Source organism: Lagenorhynchus albirostris, chromosome 1, assembly GCF_949774975.1.
Source record: "Lagenorhynchus albirostris chromosome 1, mLagAlb1.1, whole genome shotgun sequence".
NCBI lineage: Eukaryota > Metazoa > Chordata > Mammalia > Artiodactyla > Delphinidae > Lagenorhynchus > Lagenorhynchus albirostris.
In genome coordinates, this window is record NC_083095.1 from 92500100 (window position 1) to 92513859 (window position 13760).

The following is a 13760-nucleotide window of genomic DNA, read 5'->3' on the forward strand; positions in this document are numbered from 1 at the left end:
CACTTATTACTAAAATGTGACAGGACAGTACAGGAAAAGAAAACAAAATTTTAGCAAACTGAATTCAGTAGTATACATGAAAAGGTTAATACACAATTGCCAAATGGGATTTTTCCCAGGAATGCAAGGTTAGGTAACACTTGAAAAATCAATCAGTGTAATTCACTGTATTAAAAGACTAAAATAGAAAAACAGTATGTTCTTCTCAACAAATGCTAAAATCCTACATCTATTTGTTAAAAAACAAACAACAACAAAAACCTCTCAGCAAACTAGGAAGGGAATGAAACTACCTCAACCTGATAAAAGATATCTATAAAAGCCTTCAGCCAAAATCTATTTAAAGGTAAGTAACCTAACATTTTCCCTCTAAGATCAGGAATGAGGCACGCGTGTCTACTCTCACCACTTTTAGTCAACATCTTCTTAAAGATCCTAGCCATAGGCAAGTAAAATAAATAAAAGGCATATAGATTGAAAATAAAGTAAAATGCTCTTTATTCTCAGATGACATGAGTATCCATGAAGAAAAAATCCTAAGAAATCTAAAAAGGCTACTAGAACTAACAAGCAAGTTTAGTAAGATTGTAGGATATTAAGATCAACATAAGAGTATTTTTCTATAGTATTTTTTATATATTACCAGTGAACAATCAGGAATTGAAATTAAAAACACCATATGCAATATTATTTGAGAGATATGTGCAGCATCTATAAAGAAAAAACTAGAAAATATTGCTGAGATAGAAAGAAGTCCTAAATAAATGTGGAAATATTCTATGTTCATGGATTGGAATATCAATATTGTTAAGATGTCAATGCTTCTTAAGTTGATAGATTCAACCTAATTCCAATGAAAATTCCAGAGTATATACTTTAAATACTGATAAGCAGTTAAAAAATTATATAGAAATGAAAAGAATCTAGATAGCCAAAATAATTTTTTAAAAGAAGAGCAAAGTTGGAGGACTTATAGTACCTGACTCCAAGACATGTTATAAAATTACGATTATCAAGGTAGTTTGGTATTGGCATTAGTGAAACAGAATTCAGAGTACCTGCATAGAGCAATACACATATGATCAAATGTTTTTTTGACAAAGGTTCCAAGATAATTCAATGGGCAAAGGATAATCTTTTCAACATATGGTGCTAGAATAATATGCAAAGAAATGATCCTCACTGCTTACTTCACATAATTTTCAAAAATTACTCAAAATGAATTAGAGACCTAAGTGTATAATAGGAGCTACAATTCTAAGCTATAAAATTATATACTATAAAATTTCTAGAAGAAAACATGGGAGAAGATCTTGGTGAAATTGGGTTCACAAAAAAATTCTTGAATATGACACAAAAAAGCACATACCCTATTGGAAAAAATGATAAATTTGATTTTACCATATTATAAACTTTTGCCTTTCAAAGTACACTATTATAAAATGAAAAGGCAACTACAGACTAGAAAAGAATATTTGTAAAATATATACCTGTTAAAGGATTTGTGTCTAGAATATATAAAGAACTGTTATAACAGAATTAAAATAAGACAAACAACCCCAATAAAAATAGCGAAAAGATTGAAACAGACACTTCAGCAAAGAAGATATACAGATGGCAAATAAGCACATGAAAAGAGCTCATCATAATTAGTCGTTAGAGAAATTAAAGTAAAACCTAACTAAATACCGGTACATAACCCACAAGAATGGCTAAAATTAAAAAGACTGTACAAAGTCTTAGCGAGGAAGTAGAGTAACTATAACCTGTATACTGATAGGAATGTAAAATTTTGGATAAATTTGGCAATTTCTTAAAATGTTATAATACACTTACCATACTACTCAGCCTTCCAGTACTAGATGCTTACCAAAGATAAATGAAATCCTATGTTTACACAAAGACTTGTACATGAATATTCATAGCAGCTTTATTTATAATAGCTAAATACTGGAAACAATGCAAATGTCTACCAACATGTGAATGGATAAACAAATTGCTGTATATCCTTACCATGGACTATTACTCAGCAATACAGGGGAACAAACTATTAATACATACATCAAGATGAATGAATCTCAAGATACTTATGCAGAGTAGAAAATGCCAGACAAAAGATAGCACACACTCTATGATTCCATTTACATAAAATTCTAGAAAATGCAAACTAACCTGTAGTGACAAAAATCACATGAGTAATTGCCTGGGGATTGAGAAAGAGGGAGGAACTACAAAAAAGTCTGAGAAACTTTCTGGAATGGTGGATATGTTTCCTATCTTGAAGGTTGTGACAGTTTTATGAGTTTATACATATGTCCAATTGTGAAATTTTATATTCTAAATGTGTGTGGTTTATTGTACATCAATTAGACCTCAATAAAGCTGAAATAAACCATGTAGTTATTTGAAGCAAAAATCCTAACACTGTATAATGTGAGGCCATTATTCATGTAGATCTTCTAATATATATGACAACAACAGCACAAAGGACAAAGGGGAGTATGTGTAGCTATCCGTCTCCAAGTTCCTACATTTTTAGTAAAGTAGGACAACATTAACTTTAAGTAGTATTTTAATAATTTAAGGATGCATTTTGAAATCACTAAGGCAATTGCAAAAAATTCAAGAAGGTACAGGCAAACAGCCAGTAGAAGAATTAAAATGGAATACTAAAAATATTTGCTTAACCAAATGAAGATAGGGAAGGGGAATTGAAGAACAAAAAACAGGTGAGATAAAACTGAAAACAAACAGGAACATGGTAAAAACAACCCTAATCATGTCAATAGTTATGCTGAATGTAAATGAAGTAATCACTCCAATCAAAAGGAAGAAATTGTAAGACTAAATAAAAAACCAAGATTCAACTATAGGTTGTTTGCAAGACAACCTTTAAACAAGAAAAAACAAAGAGGTTATAAGTAAAATGATGGGAAAAGATACACTATGCAAACCACAAGCATAAGAAAGCTCAAGTGCCTATATTAATATCTGACAAAACAGAACTCATAATTAGATCGATAATTCCCCTAGGAGAATTATCATAGATATGAAGAAATATTTCATAATGATTAAAGGGAAAACATAGTAATTGTGTATGTGCCCAGTAACTTAAAAATGCATAAAGCAAAAATCAGCAGAATTAAGGGGAGAAATAGATAATTCCACAATTGCAGTGGGAGATTTTAACACCCCCTTCTCAGTAATTAATAGAATAATTAAATATCATAAAGATACAGAACGAGAGTTAGCACACTTTTTCTATTAAGGGTCAGATAGTCCAATATTTTAGGCTTTGTGGGCCACATGTGATCTCTGTGGTATATATATATTTTTAAATTTATTTATTTTGGGCTGCGGTGGGTCTTTGTTACTGTGCGCCAGCTTTCTCTGGTTGTGGCAAGCGGGGGCTACTCTTTGTTGCAGTGAACAGGCTTCTCACTGCAGTGGCTTCTCTTGTTGTGGAGCACGGGTTCTAGAGCGCAGGCTCAGTAGTTGTGGCGCCTGGGCTTAGTTGCTCTGCAGCATGTGGTATCTTCCCGGACCAGGGCTTGAACCCGTGTCTCCTGCACTGGCAGGCAGATTCTTAACAACTGTGCCACCAGGGAAGTCCCTCTGTGGTATATTCTTTATTGTTTTTTTTTTTTTTTTAACAACCCTTAAAAATGTAAAACTCATTCTTAGCTCATAGGATGTATAAAAAATAGGCTGCAGGCCAGATTTGGTCCACAGGCTGCAGTTTGTTGAATCTTGATATTGAAGATCTGAATATCACTATCAACCACCTTGATCTAATTGAGATTTACAAAATAATTGCAGAATACACATTCTTCTCATGTGCACATTGAATGTTCACCAAGATAGACCATGTACTGTACCATAAAACAAGTCTCAATACACTTCAAAAGATTGTAGAGTATATGCTCAGACCACAGTATATTTAAAATTGGAAATCAGTAATTTTTTTTTTTTTTTTTTTTTTTTTGCGGTACACGGGCCTCTCACTGTTGTGGCCTCTCCCATTGCGGAGCACAGGCTCCGGACGCGCAGGCCCAGCGGCCATGGCTCACGGGCCCAGCCACTCGGCGGCATGTGGGATCCTCCCAGACCGGGGCACAAACCTGTGTCCCCTGCAATGGCAGGCGGACTCTCAACCACTATGCCACCAGGGAAGCCCTAGAAATCAGTAATTTTAAGGTATCTAGAAAAGCCCTAAGTATTTAAAGATTAAATAATACATCTCTAAATAATCCATAGGTCAAAACAGAAATTATACTGGATATTAGAAAATATTTTGGATTAAATGATAACGAAAATATATCAAAATTTGCAGAATGTAGCTGAAACAGGAATTAGAGAAATTTATAGCTTTAAATGTTTATATAAAAGAGGGAGAGAGAAAACAATAAAACAAATAGGATAAATTCAAACATTTGGTGGATAAAGGATATATGGGAGTTCCTTATACTATTCTCAACACTTTTCTGTAAGTTAAAATGAAAAGAAAAAATAGAAAGCTCCCCCAACCTCCTTAATTTTATATTCAGCCAAGTTGTTATTCACATGTGAGACTGAGAAACAAAGAGAGATAAGATTGGGTCAAGACAGTGGATTATGTCTCTTTCCATCCAAAATTACAAATATGCATGAAGCTCTGTAAAAACCAGGGTGACATTAGCAAATAAGAAATTTCACATAACTACTAAAAGATAGAAATCAGACAGGATGACATCTATGGGGATAAGAGTGGAGAAGAATCAAAGTACTAATCAGAAGAGCAGTAATTAACTAATTAAACAATTTTGGAATCAGAAATTAACTGACGAGCCGCTTTCAGAAGAGTAGGTTGAGTAGGTTAGTCTCTCCTTGCCCTGGCCTATATCAAGAATTATGATGGAAAGGTATTTCCCTCTACACTAGTGGTTCTTAACTTTGCCTGCACATTGAAATCATCTGGGTAGCTTTAAAAAATACTGAGCCTCAGATTCTTATTTAATTGGTCAGAAATGAGGCCTGAGCACCAGACCTATGTTTAGTATTGAAATATAGTATAAATTAGAGAAAAATAAACTTGCCTTAAAGTGCTAATTAATGTAGAGTTACTGAGAAGTTTCGTCCTGGTACAGGAACTTGGGAGGTAGAAGAGAATACAAAAATATATCTATGTGAATTGCTATTTCAAGTAGTCTGTAAGCGGACTATTTAATAAGTAAGCATTTGGAAAAAACAAAATACTGGACTACAACTACCTTCCTTTATAACAAAATAAACCCCAAGTGGATTAAAGAGTTGAATAAAACATGGAAATAAAAAAGTACTAGAAAAAAAGAACAGGTAGATTCTTTTTTTCATAATATTAGGTAAGTAAGTCCTGACAAACATGCCACAAAACTGAAACTACAAAAGACATTATTTAAATTTACTGAATAAAAACTTTAAACTTATCTATTGGTAAAACACATTATTAACCAGAGAGCAATACAGCTAAAAATTAAGAATATTTGTAGTGTTCTTACAAACCTGAGAAGTTCCCGCAGATCAATATAAAAACATAGTAACATGCAAATGAGAAAAGGACTTAAGCACATGCTAATGAAAAACTAAAATATAAAGCAATATTCAAATTACTATAATACCCATCTATAAATCAAATGTTATTTTAAGACCCTCACCAGAAAATAAATCATTAGAAAATTTTGACAAAAAAATAATGATACACTTGATTTTGGCTATTTCAATCAGAAGTATATAATAAATTTACTTACAAGTTGATATGCGTCCTTGACTTCTTGCAATCCTGTCCTTTATAGATTCTGAAGGTGTTTTCTTGCTACCATGAATGGTTGTTGTGGAGAGTTCGTTCAGCTTCCAGTGGGTCCAAAAGTCTTTTTTAGGTTTTAAGCCTGTTGATACAAATATGTACATTTAGCCAAAGAAATTAGGAGTTAAAAAATATCTTTTGTCAAAGCCTTTTTAGGAGCATTATACATTTCATTCTCACAACAGTCCTGTGAGGACTGTCAGTCTCAAGTTTCAAAAGAGGAAATCTCTACATAGAAATGTTAATATCTTATCACATAAGACTGAGAATTAGAAAAGAGATAAGCTTGATATATACCTTTCTGACTCACAGACATAAGCTAAGTTCATAAATGGACATAAGGGGAGATTAATATTGTGAAAACTTGGAAAGGACCTAAATATCCAGCAACAGTACATCCATACAGTGGATCATGAAGTATCCATTAAAAGTTACCTTGTAAGTATTTGTTAACATATAAAGGCAATCATAACATGCTTTTATGTGAAGGACAATTTTACCATATACATATGTGTGACTATAGCTTAAACATTAACATGATTTCCTCTCAGCATAGGTGATTATTGTTTTCAAAATTTCCCTATCTGTATTTCCTATTATTTTTAAAATAATGTTTATGAATCAGTTATAGTACCCTAAAAGAAATAAAAATAAATTCCATTTAAAAAGTTCCATTTTTGTTCCAAAAACTGTACGGGGTTGAATAATTGATTTAACCACACTAAACATTTATATCCTCAGCAATAAAAATGAGAACAATATAAATTCCTTTGCATACTCCATATGTTTATTCTGATGGTTGAGACAGTATATGTTAATGTGTTCAGTAAATGGGAAATATGAGCTAATATTATCATTATTAATATACATTGATATACTCATAAACATAGTCAGTATTTTCTCAGCAGTGAGTATTCAATGAGGATTATTTGCTATATTTTGATATCAAATTGGAATTTTCTAAGTGTTTTTAGATTTGGTTATTGCCTATTTCACATTAGTTGCCACTAGATAAAATATTCAGAAGCCTGAAGTGTGATTCGTTTGAATGTTCCTCCATAGATTGTCTATGTTTTAAAATATATAGTGTATTTGTGGAAAATCTGGGGTATAGTAAGGCTAACAGATCAGGAGATTAAAAGACAGTTTTTTTTTTATTGAGAGGGGGATCAATGTCAGAGTAGGAAGACATGGAGCTCACTTGCTCTCACAAACACATCAAAAATACATCTAGGGGCTTCCCTGGTGGCGCAGTGGTTGAGAGTCCGCCTGCCGATGCAGGGGACACGGGTTCATGCCCCGGTCCGGGAGGATCCCGCATGCCGCGGAGAGGCTGGGCCCGTGGGCCATGGCCACTGAGCCTGTGCGTCCGGAGCCTGTGCTCCGCAGCGGGAGAGGCCATAGCAGTGAGAGGCCCGCGTACCGCAAAAAAAACAAAAAACAAAACAAAAAACCCATCTACATGTGGAAGATTACTCAAAGAAAACTAATTGGAAACCGGCAGAATATCTCCTATAAAACCAAAACTGCAAGGAAGATCTCCATGTAACTGGGTAGACTTGGGGGGGGAAAGACATCGGGTTGGAACCAGCACCCCTGGAGGGGTCTGTAAGGAAGAGAAAGGTCCACAAAGGTGGACCCTTGCCCTGGGGAGCCCCCATGCCTGTTGGGAAATCCACTGAGACAGAAGAGCTGGAGAAGCCTAGACTCTAATTGTAAGGAGTGCGTGTGTGCTGGCTTGCCAACAATCAGAGCAGAGAGAGACTTGCACTGATGGCTGCCACCTCATCACACTTCCCAGTTTGAAGGGGCAAGTGCCCAGTGCCCCTCACTCCACACTACAGCCTGGCAGGAGATCAGGGGAAAGATTCAGTCTACCTGCTAGAAGTGGGATTGCTGAATCACACGGGAGTTCTATTTTCAGTTTTTTGAGGGACTTCCATACTGTTTTCCATAGTAGCTGCACCAATTTACATTCCCATCAACAGTGCACAAGGGTTCTCTTTTCTCTACATCCTTGCCAACATCTGTTATTTGTAGTCGCTTTGATAATGGCCATTCTAACAGGTGTGAGGTGATATATCATTATGGTTTTTACTAGCATTTCCCTGGTGATTAGTGATGTTGAACATCCTTTCATGTACCTGTTGGACATCTGTATGTCTTCTTTGGAAAAATGTCTGTTCGGTTCCTCTGCCTATTTTTAAAATCAGATTGTTTCCTTTTTGCTGTTGAACTGAGTTCCTTTTATCTTTTGGATATTAACCTCTTATCAGATATAATTTGCAAATATATTCCATAAGTTGTCTTTTCATTTTGTTTTCTACTATGCAGAAGCTCTTTAGTTTGATGTCGTCCCACTTACTAATTTTTGCTTTTGTTGCTTGTGCTTTTGATACCATATCCAAAAAATTGTTGTGAATACATATGTCAAGGAGATTTACCACTATGTTTTCTTCTTAAGAGTTTTATGGTTTCAGTTCTTTACTCCATTTCAAGTTAATTTTTGTGAGTGGCATAAGATAGGAGTCCAATTTCATTATTCTACCTGTGATGATCCAGTTTTCCCAACACCATTTATTGAAGAGACTATCCTTTTCCCATTGAGTATTCTTGGCTCTCTTGTCGAATGTTACTTGACTGTGTTTGTGAGGGTTTATTTCTGGGCTCTCAGTTTTGTTCCACTGGCCTATGTTGTCTTCTTTCCTATAGTTTCCATGTCTTGCTCAAATTACATATCTGATCATACATGTTATCTATCCATCTTTTCCACTAGAGCATTTACTATATTAATCATAGTTACTTAAAATTTCCTGTCTGATATTCTAATATCTGTGTCATATCTAAAACTGGTTCTGATGATTTGTCTCTTGATAGTGTGTTTATTTTTTCCATTGCTTTTTTGTAGACTTCATAATTTTTGTTGAAAGTCAGACATATTGTGTAATGCAGTGAAGATGAGGTAAATAGTTTTCAGGCCTTGAAATGGGCTTTTTGTTTGGTCTTAAGCATGGGTAATTAAGTCAATCTGGAAGGGAATTGAGAGTTGGGCTGTGTTTGGGTTTTGTTGTTACTATGATTACCTTTAGTACTCTACATGCTTCAAATTCCTCTTACGATGTAAACTGCCTTGCCAGAGGTTTTTTTCTCTTAGTTTACTTCCACATCAGCATCTGCTCCACTCTCAGTTTTAGATCTTTTGTGTCTTCTCAGAAATGGTCTTTTCCACACTTGTGCCCCTCTCCCAGCAGTAGACTGCTGTTACCTGTCAGTTGATGTTTGTTAGCCTGGTAGTGGTAGGTATTCTCTGTTCTGAATCAGCATCAGCGTTGGGTTTTGTTCCTGGGTCTTGGGATAGGGTCTTCTCAGTAATCCAGCCTTGCCCCAGCTGTAGCAAACTTGTTCTTGGCCCAGTATGCATTCCTGGCCTCTGGGGTAGAGGTAGTTTTCTGTTTCCCAGGTGAGCTGTGTTTCCACTTCTTCCCTAAGGGCAACTGCATTTGCTGCTCTTCCTCCCCACAACCTTTCCCCCTCCTCCTGCTGTGGCTTAAAGCTTGTTGTTGTTGTCAACACAGAGGAGATAGAAGGGTCAAGGCAAGGCTTTATGCCTTTTTTGCAGTGCTTCTATTACATTCCCCCAGGCTTTCTCAAGACTGTTATTCCACCCTCAGTATTTCTTGTAAGATGTGTGGAGAGAAGCTTGCAAGAGAGGGCAACTTCTCCCTTGTTTTATGTAGTTACTAAGGGTTCTATAGTCTCACACTAGACCACACTCAGCTTTAAGCAATTCATTAAAAATTTTGGCTAAGGGAATTCCCTGGTGGTCGAGCGGTTGGGACTCCGTGCTTCCACTTCAGGGGGCTGGGGTTCAATCCCTGGTCGGGGAACTGAGATCCTGCAAAGCACGTGGCGCAGACAAAAAAAAAATTTTTTGTTGTTGAATTCTTCTTACTGGCTTTTATGGTATCTGGCTGCATCTGCCCCCGAAGAGCAAGTGCTTGCATCTGTTCTCTCCTTGGAGGCCCCTTTCTTTAGATTTGGGGTTGACTGCTCTGCAATCTCTGATGGGTTCAAGGAAAGTTTTGAATTTCCAGACAGTCCAGTGTTTTTTGGTGGAAGGGTAGAAGTAATATCATTTTAGTTTTCTACATCCTAAGCAGAAGCCAGAAGTCATGGCACAAATTTTAATCTTGATCATTGTAAGGCTGCCATGTGGGATTCAGTCATAAGGCTTGTGCCAAAATCTAGCCAATCGTACAAAATCTTAATGTGTCTCTAGAGAAGTAGCCTCCAAAGTCTTCCATATCCTAATCTTCCCAAATTGTGAATATGTTATGTTACATGGCAAAGGGGAATGAAGGGAGCAGATGGAATTAAGTTTGTAAATTGGCTAACCTTAAAATAGGGTATGTGGGCTTGTCCAGGTGAGCCCAATGTAATCAGAAGGGTCCTTAAATATGGAAATGGAAGGTAGAGGAGTCAGTATCAGAGTGATGCAATATGAGAAAGACTGACTATCCATTGCTGGCTTTGATAATGAAAGAGGGCCATGAGGCAAAGAATGGAAACAGCTTCAGAAAAGTTGCAAAGAAACAGATTCTCCCCTAGAACCTCTAGAAGAACACAGCCCTGCCAAACATCTTCATTTTAGCCTAGTGAAACTCATTTTGGACTTCTGATTTCCAGAACTATAACACATTTATGTTGTTTTAAACTAAGTAGTAATTTGCTATAGTAGCAATAGGAAATTAATACAGTCTCTGGTGCTCTAAGAATTGTGTATAAGGAGCTCTGGTAACAAAAATTTTGTTTGTGAAAAACGAACCAAAAATGAAAGCCAAATGACAATGTAAGAAATCAAACTGAATATAATGTAAATAACCTAATAAAGTGATTACTTCATCCTGATAAAAAGGAATTTTTTTTTATTAAGGAGGAGAAATTGAATCAAGTATTTTAGATCTATGCTATAAACATCTCCTCAACAAAGAAATAAGAAAAACATGTCTTATAAAATTCTTTCAACAAGTGCTCTAGCCAATACAAAATAATCACAACTGAGAGACAAAAATCTTCCTAAAAGTTCAAAAGGTCGTTTATGAGCATAGACTCAGAAAACATGTGACTCTTGATAGGTATGCAATGTGAGAAATGCATTGCAAGAGAAACCTGTACATATTCATGATTAAATAAACCACAGAGGCTCTAGTGCAGCTACCACTACTGCCTTTGTTTTCAACTTAAATTTTTATCAATGAATAAAAATTAAAATGAACAATCATGTACAGTTCAATGAATCTTCACAAATTTAATATATGGTGTCCATGTTACCAGCCCCCAGAAACAAAATATTCAGTACTCCAGGTGCCCTCCTTTCCAGCCAGGACCAATTCCCAAGAATAAACATTATCTTTACTTCTAAAATTATAGCTTAGTTTTGCCAGATTTTGAACTTTGTATCAGTGGACTCAAACAGGATCTACTCTTTTGTGTCTGGGCATTTTTCCCCCCTCAACCTTGTTTCTGTGATTTGTTCATACTATTGTATATAATTCTAGTGTGTTCATTCTCATTGCTGGTAGTATTTCATTATATGAATATTCCACAGTTTATCTAAATTTCATATTATTGATGGGCATTTGGACAGTTTGTTTTGATTATTATATAAATAGTGATGCTAAGAACATTTTGTGCTTTTGGTGTACAGAAGTATGTACATTTCTGTAGGTTATGTACCTGGGAGTCATAGATATGCTGGTCCAAACTCACATATGTTCAGCTTTATTATATATTGATTGTACACTCCCACCAGCATGGCTACCTTTTATCTTAAGAAAATGCAGGTTTGAATTTTTTTAACTCTGTTTGAGATAAGTGTACATTTACATGCACTTGCAAGAAATAATACAGAGAGATCCCCATACCCTCTATTTAGTTTCCCACAATGGTAACTAATACCTTGTAAAACTATAATATGGTATCACAACCAGGATATAGACAATGATATAGTCAGGATATGGAACGGTTCCATCACAAGGATTCCTCGAGTTTCCCATTTTAGCCACACCTGCCCTCCACTTTAAACCATTTTTTCTGCCTGATGTGAAGTTAATAGGTGAGGAAACAATAGATGATCCTTTTGCTACAGAAATGTTTTCTACTAAGGTGAAGTAGCCCCCAGAGAAGTATTGAAACAAGTGTTCAACAGGGATGACTAGCCTATGTTGGGAGGATATGCATTCATAAACAGCCGTATTCAGACTAGAAGTGAGCAATGAAGTTTACTAAAGATAGATCAATTTTGTGCCTGTGCAGATGGTTTTATAATAAAACTGAGATCATTCCACCTTTTGTGAATCCTAGGGTGTTAATCAAGTACGTGTTTTAGCATATGAATAATAAAGCCCAAGTAGTTGCTAGGAAACACTGGGAGGATTAGGGAGGGCTTGCTTCCTCTAAGTCTTCAGAAAAATTTCCCTTTTCCTTCTCTGCAACAGTTTTTCATAAATTAAATACCGGTGTTTTTATTTTATTCACCTCAGGGGGCAATATTCCATTACTCATAGGAGTTCAGACACTGGAGTCTGACAGGCTTAAGTTGAAATCCTGGTTCGTTACTTAGTAGTAACTGTGGACAAATTCTCTTAACCTTGGTTTTCCCTTTTGTAAAGGAATAATAGCATATTGTTATAATAAGGATTTTTGAGGCTTAAGTGGGATTTTTAATGTAAAATGTGGATTTCTCTTGCTCAGCTTGCTGTTGACTTTGCTGTGGATTTAACCCTCTTTCTATAGGTACAAATGGAGACCACTTGTCATGTCTAGATTCTTGCCCATGTCTGAGTCCAGCATCCATCCATTCATCTAGCATAGTTCTGCTGTTCCTTCAATGTCTACTTATATTCTTGAGTCAGGCTATGAAGATTACCTTAATTATCACTGTACTTTTTCTTCCTTTGCTTTCAAATGCTTTTAGTGTTTACTATTTCTTTCTTGTAATTCTCCTATAGTGTAGACACCATTTAGGGCACAGTCATCTCCTTGTTACATTTTAAAATAATCACTAAAAATTTGAGATTTTGTTATAAAAAATGCAAATGTTGACGAATATTACATCTCAAACTTAAATCCTGATTCCATAAAACCCTACCACCACAACCTTCTCTTAGAGTCTTCACCATTTCAGTAGTTGTCTATTTGCTCAGGCTAAAATTCTTGGCATCATCCCTGACTCTTTTATTTGTTCCACTTTCAACTTCTATATCAATAAATCTAATGGACTCTGCCAGCAGACTTATCTAATGTAACTTGCCAGCTCCTCATCCTTTAACCAACCTGTTTTAACCAATCACCATGTCTCACTTCTATTACTGCAATATCTCCAACTGCATTCCTGATTCCTCCCTTGTCCCCTCTATGGTCTCTTGTTCTCCCAAAAGCTAGAGTGATCCCTTATAAACATATTTTAGGTTACAAGTATTATTTGCTCAAAATCATCTAGTGCTTTTCCATTTCACTCATAATGAAAGAGTCCTTATAACTGCCTATAAATTATGAGATGCCCTAACCTACAGACATATCTCTGACCTCATCTTTCTACTTTTCAATTCTTTTCTCATTCTACCTCAGCTACATTGGCTTCCTTGCTGTATTGCAAATATGCTAATCTTCTACCTGCATCATGGCCTTTTCATATGCTGTTCCTTCTACCTAAAAAGTTTCCATTCCAGATTTCGACATAGTTCATTCTCTCACTTCGAGTCTCTGATGAATATTACCTTCTCATAAGGTATTCTCAGGTAACCCAATATGAAATAACACCAGTTTCAGTGGATGTGTTTATAAACACACATTAGAAGACTCTAGAAGGTGGAGACAAGAAGACAGACTAACTAGGAACCTCAGGACCCAAGGTACAACACAACAGTAAAGTCCTTGG

The 13760-nt window shown here is 35.8% G+C and overlaps 1 protein-coding gene across 1 annotated transcript in view; it reads right to left on the reverse strand.

Annotated features, from left to right (window-relative positions):
* FAM227B (family with sequence similarity 227 member B) overlaps nucleotides 1–13760 on the reverse strand; it is a 253390-nt gene that overhangs the window by 202607 nt on the left and 37023 nt on the right. The window contains exon 9 of the mRNA XM_060164305.1: nucleotides 5766–5903. Coding sequence (XP_060020288.1) covers nucleotides 5766–5903 — 138 coding nt within the window. The remainder of the gene's footprint in view (nucleotides 1–5765; nucleotides 5904–13760) is intronic.